This window comes from Oratosquilla oratoria, chromosome 12 (assembly GCF_046742065.1).
Source record: "Oratosquilla oratoria isolate Oo_2021 chromosome 12, ASM4674206v1, whole genome shotgun sequence".
Classification (NCBI taxonomy): Eukaryota; Metazoa; Arthropoda; class Malacostraca; order Stomatopoda; family Squillidae; genus Oratosquilla; species Oratosquilla oratoria.
This window is the reverse complement of record NC_134788.1, coordinates 28,690,904-28,699,081: the sequence shown is the minus strand read 5'-3', so window position 1 is coordinate 28,699,081 and position 8,178 is coordinate 28,690,904. Positions and strand designations below refer to the sequence as shown.

The 8,178-nt window shown below is 34.5% G+C and overlaps 2 protein-coding genes across 3 annotated transcripts in view; both read right to left on the bottom strand.

The window, feature by feature from the left end:
• Positions 1 to 3,338, bottom strand: part of LOC143030635 (BTB/POZ domain-containing protein 2-like) — a 24,442-nt gene extending 21,104 nt beyond the window's left edge. For both annotated transcript variants that reach the window (XM_076193802.1, XM_076193803.1), the window contains exon 1: positions 3,231 to 3,338. The gene's annotated coding sequence lies outside the window, so the exon portion shown is untranslated. The remainder of the gene's footprint in view (positions 1 to 3,230) is intronic.
• Positions 3,339 to 3,481: 143 nt separating this feature from the next.
• Positions 3,482 to 7,924, bottom strand: LOC143030634 (uncharacterized). The gene is made up of 2 exons (XM_076193801.1): positions 7,789 to 7,924; positions 3,482 to 4,415 (listed from the first exon to the last, which is right to left on the bottom strand). Exon 2 carries the CDS (start codon positions 4,215 to 4,217, stop codon positions 3,483 to 3,485), a length of 735 nt encoding a protein of 244 aa, XP_076049916.1. The 5' UTR covers positions 4,218 to 4,415; positions 7,789 to 7,924; the 3' UTR covers position 3,482.
• Positions 7,925 to 8,178: the final 254 nt, after the last annotated feature.

Here is an 8,178-nt window from a genome sequence, read left to right as displayed (position 1 = left end):
GTGATATTTTAAGCAACTATTTTAACTCAGTATTCGTAAACAAAACACCTCAAAGTGAGCTCCAAACGAAAACCTGTGAAAAGTCTGGGGTAAACTTACTACGTGCAGGATCGTACCCGCATATAAAGAATAGGATTAGGAAAACATTAACAATATGTATCAATTACTTACGGTTGGCACAGGTCCCATAGAAAAAGGTAGGGGCCGGTAGGAACAATCGCGGCAAGCCGGGTACGCAAAAGTGTAAGTCCGTTTAGTCATAATCGTCCATAATGTCTTACGTACCTGTCTCCCTGGATTGTCTTACCGGCGTCTGGTGTGTCAATATGTAAGTAGTTAAGTATACGTTATGTTGGTAGGCAATGTACTGCTACCCAACTTGTGCTCCTAACAACTGACTGTACTGTGGTCGACTGCTGAATGACCAATCCGTTCTGCCGACGTCGGGCTGTCGTCCGCGCGCGCTCTACCTCCGAAAGCGTCGTTCATTTGTTTTGTGTTTTTAGTAACTAGTTTAAATGACGCTACTGCACTACGGTAAATATAACAAAAGAAAAATTAAAAGGTGTATAGAGAAACTCAAAGTTAATAAAACACCAGGGCCTGACGGTTGGCATCCAAGAATCTTGAAGGAAATGAAAAATAAGATTGTTGTTCCATTAGAAATTATTTTCAAGAAATCCATCATATCCGGAGATGTCCCAAGAGAGTGGAAGCTAGCTAACGTTACTCCCATATTCAAAAAAGATGACAAAAAGAAACCAAATAACTACAGGCCTATATAAGCTTGATTTCAATCGTAGGAAAAATATTGGAAACTATGATCAGAGATGCTATAGAACATCATTTAGTAAGTAACTGTTTGATAAATGATAGCCAGCATGGGTTCAGACGGAAACGTGCTTGCGTGACTAGCTTACTCGAATTCTACAACACAGTTATCTCGAATTATGACAAAAGAAACAATATAGATTTAATATATCTAGACTTTGCAAAAGCTTTTGATACCGTCCCCCACGAAAGACTACTTACTAAATTAGCTCCACACGGAATAAGTTGTAGCCTATTAAGTTGGACTAGTAATTGGTTGAATGATCGAAAACATAGTTGTTTTAAATGGAAAAAAAAAACTCTAGAAGGAAAAATGTTACGAGCGGAGTTCCTCAGGGTTTCGTTCTTTGGCCACTTCTATTCATAGTATATATAAATGATATAGACCACGGACTAAAATCTACTGTTTCCAAATTTGCTGATGATACAAAACTGTGCGGCATGGCAAATGATCACTTAAACCAATTAGATATTCAAGAAGATTTAGATAAATTACAGTAATGGTCTGAAAAGTGGCTAGTGAAACTTAATACAAGTAAATGTAAGATTCTAACGAGGACTGGCAACATCAAAAGTGACATTTTCACATTGAATGAGAATCAGACAAGAAATACTGGTCTCAAACTGACAGGAAATATATTCAATTTGGAAATGGGCAGAAACAATTTCACCATCCGCGTAGTTAATGAATGGAACAAACTTCCTGCAGAGGCAGTGCAATGTTGTTCATTTTCGAATCTTTAAGATTCGTTTAAATAAACACCTAAGATGTTGTAATGCCTGCCATTTATTTTATATTATGTGTCTGTTTGTTAATGAGTATTTGCTTGATTATCATTTAAAATATTTCAATTCATTTTTATTTACTATGTACCTGTTGTTATTTAACTTTGCCTATTAATTTATCTTATTATTATTTATATTCATTTGTTCATCATAAAAATAAATTCGTATCAGACCTGGTTATGGACCAAAAGGTCACCTGTCGGCATGCTCCTCCTTTGTAATTAGGTGGAAATGATTACTCTCCACTAGATGCACGTATGTAAATTAATTGTAAGATATCATCCCTCACAAAATGATCTCGGAAACTTCACAACAAATTCAACACAGGGAAGAACAACCTCATAAAAAAGATACTGCTTGACACCACGCACAAGATCTTCGTTGCACAAATAATAACAAAACAAAACCTTTCAACAAACTGGATTCATTCATCGTCAACAATGAACAATTCATCACCTGACATCTAATATAATTCTTTAAAGGACTTCACTGGAATGTGATAGTCGTGGCTCAAATGATAAAACAAACACTACCGAATATATTACCGTGGATATATTTAAAGCAACAATTACAAGTAACAATGGCATATAGCCTACTCCAAACAACATTAGGTAACGCTGAGGAAAACAGAACTGTATCCTTCATGATGTGTAGATATTTATATCCACCATTTATGCCACTCTAATGATTGCAACTTTTTTTTTCCTTTCTTTTTGTAATTAGAGAAACATTTGTGCACTTAATAGAAGACTTATCAATCTTTGGATATGAAAAAGTGTAACCATTACTAACCATCACCTACCACGCACGTGATCCACATGCTTGCAGCATAGCGAGACTCCCCTCTTGCTTACCTTGCATTTCCCAGAGCATACATCTAACGCAGCACATTTCAAGACAAACAAGATAAAGATACCCAATGTCACCAGACTAACCTATTGAAAATCCTTTATTATAACTGCCCTATTATATTACCCATAAACTAACGTATACATAATATACCTAACAACACCCACCAACTATAGGACTAACCCTCATATATAAAACTGACCCCAATGCATAGAATAGTGAGACTAACGCCTTTACTTACAACCCACTAACCCCTTATATAACCTATATAACCCATGTCACGAACGCCAGAGCTGGGTAGGTGAAGAGACTACCCGCCAGAGCTAGGTAGGTCAAGAGCCTACCGGCCAGAGCTAGGTAGGTCAAGAACCTACTGGCCAAAGCTAGGCAGGCCGAGAGGCCGACAGCCAGTCGTGCCTTAGGTCAAGGCCTGGCACATATTGTAATCCGCCCACAGGGCCCATTTGTACCTTATGATATCTATTAACCAGATTGGCTTCATTGTTAATAAATAGAAGAAAACTCCCGTTTTGGAGTTTATCTCGCCCGCAGTACGTCCTCCTTATGTAACCACAACCATTATCGGTTACAAAAGCAAATTTGAAATTACGCAATCGACCAAGGGTCACTAAAATAACAACACAAATGAGAAAGAAACAACATTTACAAATGACAATATGCGTGTGTGATGACACATCAACCAAACAGTAGATTGATACTTAATACCTGAGAACACCACCATACAGAAAAATTAAATCACTCACATCACATTGTAGAGGCCTCTCACCAGCGTCAGTCATCACACACAGGATGAGATCAACCTTTCGTGAAGAAGTATGAGTCACTACGTGCCATAAGCGGAAAAGGCTCCTTTCCTGTATGGGTCACCATGTGATGTCTAAGTTTACTTTTATTCTTAGATAGCTGCATCAAACATCGCACACTTCAAAGGCAAGTGTTTGCCATGATGTCTTGTTTGAGATGACTCTTTTGTGAAAAAAGTTGCATCACACATGTCACATTTGAAAGGCTTCTCTCAAGTGTGGTTCACTATATTTCACTCCAGTGTGGGTCACCATGTGTTTTTTGAGACAACTCTTTTGTGAGAAAGCAGCTTTATCACACAGTTCACATTTGATAGGCTTCTCTTCAGTATGATTCATCATGTGACGTTTCAGCTGACTTTTTAATGAGAAAGCTGCATACCACAGTTCACATTGAAATGGCTTCTCTCTAGTGTGGGTCATCATGTGTCGTTTGAGATTACCTTTTACAGATAAAGTTGCATCACACAGGTCACACTTAAAAGGCTTTTCTCCAGTGTGGGTCACCATGTGTTGTTTGAGATTACGATTTTGTGAGAAAGCTTTATCACACAGTTCACATTTGAAAGGCTTCTCTCCAGTATGGGCAAGTATGTGTTGTTTGAGACTGCTCTTTTGTGAGAAAGCTGCATCACACAGGTCACACTTGAAAGACTTTTCTCCAGTGTGGGTCATCATGTGTTGCTTGAGCCCACCTTTTAATGAGAAAGCTGCCTCACACAGGTCACATTGAAATGGCTTCTCTCCCGTGTGGGTCATCATGTGTCGTTTGAGACCACCTTTTTCAGAGAAAGCTGCATCACACAGGTCACATTGGAAAGGCTTCTCTCTAGTGTGGGTCATTATGTGTCGTCTGAGATAACCCTTTTCTGAGAAAACTGCATAGCAAAGGTCACATTGGAAAGGCTTTTCTCCAGTGTGGGACATCAAGTGTAGTTTGAGATGATTATGTGAAAAAGCAACATCATAAATGTCACTTTAGAAAATTTTCTCTCCATTGTGGGTCATCTCGTGATATCAATATGAGTCATGAGATAGGTGTGCCAAAGACGCCACACCAAATATGATGACAATACGAGATCTTCAAGTACCTTTTCCAAGTAAATTTTCAAATTTAACCTCAATCTGAAATAATATAGTGGCGCATTAACCAAAATGCAGTAAGGGGAGGGGACAAAGAACACATATAAAAGATTATATTTAAAAGAAAAAAATGGAAATTTGAACAAATACGTAAAATGTATTTCTGAAGAAAAAAACAAGATTGGGTCAATATAGATTAATCATAAAAAATATGGCAAAAAAAAACAAACAAACAGGTGAATAGACACTGCAGAGAGATAAAGACACAAAAATAGGATATCTGTGTATAATGAAGGATTTCTAGAACATTTTTACGTAAAATATATTGTTTGCTTATAATGTAGAAGTATCAAAAAGTATGCAAATACATTGATGCATTAACCAAAGTGCAGTAAATTAACAAACAATTCGTATCAAAAAAGCTTAAAGGTAGAAAAAATAAAAATGAAATAGGATTGAATGATACAAAAAAAGAGTGTAGAAACTGGAAAAAATAGACTGGTAAATTAAAAATTAATCACAAAGAGAAAGAAAAGAAGGCTCATCAATATATATAAATACATACATACATACATACACACCCACACATATATATAAACATATATATACATATATATGTTTATATATATATATATATATATATATATATATATATATATATATATACATATATATACATATATACATATAATAAATAAAAGCGGTTTCGTGTCTGTCTGTCAGACTTTTTCTCGATTCGATCGATCGACTAATTTCGATTTCGATGACTCAACCCTACTTTGTAAATGTTTCAGATTAAATTTGGCTCCAATTCATGAGTAGCATTCAAAGTAATTTTTTCGATCGATCCAGGTGATGCGATTCGAACTGCCCGATTTGTTGTTCGTCGAATCGCACTTTAGGTTAGTAATGAGGTCGTCACCTCCTCATTCGCTCAATAAAACTGGTAATTATAGCGGTAGTGTTTCAGACTTGAACCCTTTTAGTATGGATTCTAATATCATTATTAACACTGTTAACAGTAGAAGTAGAAAAAGAAAAATAAGTGAAAATTGTAATAGTAAAAAAAAAAGAAAATAAGTGAGATGGATGAAGAAGAAAAAGAAAGAATTAGGAATGGAAATAGGGTATATCAAAGGAGAAGAAGAGAATCATTAACTGAAGGTCAAAAGCAAAAAATAAGGGAATTTGACAAGGACGCACATAGAAGTCAGAGAAAAAACCTTAATGATGAAAGAAGACAAGAAATTTTAGAAATTGATAGAGAAGCGCATAGAAGTCAGAGAGAAAACCTAAATGATGAAAGAAGACAAGAAATTTTAGAAATTGATAGAGAAGCACATAGAAGTCAGAGAGAAAACCTTAATGATGAAAGGAGAGAGGAAATTTTAGAAATTGATAGAAATGCACATAGAAGTCAGAGAAATCAATTTAATTTGGAGCAAAATGCAAGAATATTACAGTCAAGACGGAATGATTATGCTCAAAAACAGACTAATAATAACTATGGTGAAGCGTTTACATACCAAAGCTCAAAAAATTATACAAATATGGCATGTATTGGTCAAATGAATAAAATTTGTAAATATTGTCGAGCTAAACTATTTCAAAGTGAGCCTGCAGGTTTATGCTGTTCTAACGGTAAGGTCAAACTTAAAACAAGTGGTCAACCACCTGAACCACTTAGACCATTAATGGAAGGCCAAACTTCAGATTCAAACAACTTTTTGAAAAATATAAGGAAATGTAATGAATTGTTTTCAATGACATCATTTGGAATGAATCAACCAACTGAAATAAGAGGTTTTATGCCTGTGTTCAAAATACAAGGGCAAATTTATCATAAAATTGGATCTTTATATAACAAAGATGAAAATAATTCTAAATATGCACAAATCTATTTTATTGATGATTTGGATAGACAGGCAGATATTAGAAATAATAGATTTAAGGAAACTAATCTTCATACTATCAGAGATTTACAAAACATGTTGACACAAAACAATGAATTAATATGACAATTAAAGACAAGGTCATCATTCGTTAATACACCAGAATTAGAATTATCAATATGTGCAGACAGAGTACCAAGTGGAGAACATGTAAGAAGATACAATGATAGATTATCAGATGATATTGGTTTAGTAATGGTTGGTAATGAATTTCCAAGAAGGAATATTGTATTCACTTATAAAGATAATACAATAAGGAAAATTGATGAACTGCACAGATCATATGATGCATTACAATATCCATTGATATATTGGAGCAGAAATTATGGTTATAAATTCAATATTCCACTATACAGGCCTGGAAGTGATATTCCCATTCCTAACAAAAAAGTTACATGCCAAAAGTACTACTCATATCAAATACAAGAAAGAAACGAATGGAATCAAATAATAAAGTGTAGAAGACTATTTCAAATGTTCTTAGTTGATATGTACGCAAAAATTGAGTCTGAAAGGTTGTTATACATACAAAATAATCAAACTAAACTTAGAGTGGAAGAATATTCATTACTTAAAGATGCCTTGAACAGTGATAGAAATATTAATCCACAAGATTTAGGAAAAGCTGTTATACTACCATCAAGTTATATTGGAAGTCCAAGATATTGGAAAGAAAGAACACCAGATGCTATGTGTAATGTAAGAGAGTATGGTAGACCTGATCTATTCATCACCTTTACATGCAATCCGAAGTGGGATGAAATAACAGAAAATCTACAAAATGGCCAAAATCCAGCAGATAGACATGACATTGTGGCAAGAGTATTTAGACAAAAATTGAATAAAATGATGGATGTTTTGGTTAAAAAGAAAAGCGGAATATTTGGTAAAGTGAAAGCATACATTTACACAGTTTTTGAGTGGCAAAAAAAGAGGCTTACCACATGCACATATATCATTATGGCTTGAACAAACTATACATCCAGACAAAATAGATTTAATAACATCTGCAGAGATACCAGATCCATCAATTGATAGAGAATTATACGATATTGTTGTAAACCTAAATCTTGTGGATTAATATTTCTATCACTGTTCAAGGCATCTTTAAGTAATGAATATTCTTCCACTCTAAGTTTAGTTTGATTATTTTGTATGTATAACAGACAGATAAATAAATAAGTAAATAGATAAATAAATAAATAAATAAATTAATAAATAAATCGATAATGAAGAATGTAAACAACTAGAGAGATGAGGAGAACGAGTGTCGTATATTATTTTTAAACTAAAGAGGGGCATTATTATTTATATGTGGTGATAGTGTATTGACAAGGAATTCCATGGGAACTCCTTTTGAAAAAAATCGCGTGTTACTGGGACATAGCCTACAGATAATTTCTGCCAATCAATGAATACATGTACACGCTTGACCGTTGGGTATAATGGTGCTTGCTTTTTACCTGTAAGACTTTGCTGTCCTTAAAAAATCGATGGCACCTCTTGATTCCGTATATATCCTACGAACCATAAAGATTCTTGCAAATCCTTACATAAATCTTTCAAACACGGCTTTATGGTGTTTACTTCCGGCCAGACAAACCACAACGTATGATTTTATATAGAAAACTCAGATTCATGGTTTGTTAAGGGAAGACCTTTAATTAACGCCTCATGAACATTATTTTTTTTTCTGTTGTCATATTTTCCAAACTGAATTTAAGTAATCTGGTTATACTGAGTTGAAAAAATATGATAATTTTGATCAATCAGCTCAGATTACTGAATGACACTGATCTTTTTAAGACAATGTTTTCATTATAATTATTTAGTGTCAAAGTTATGTCATGATA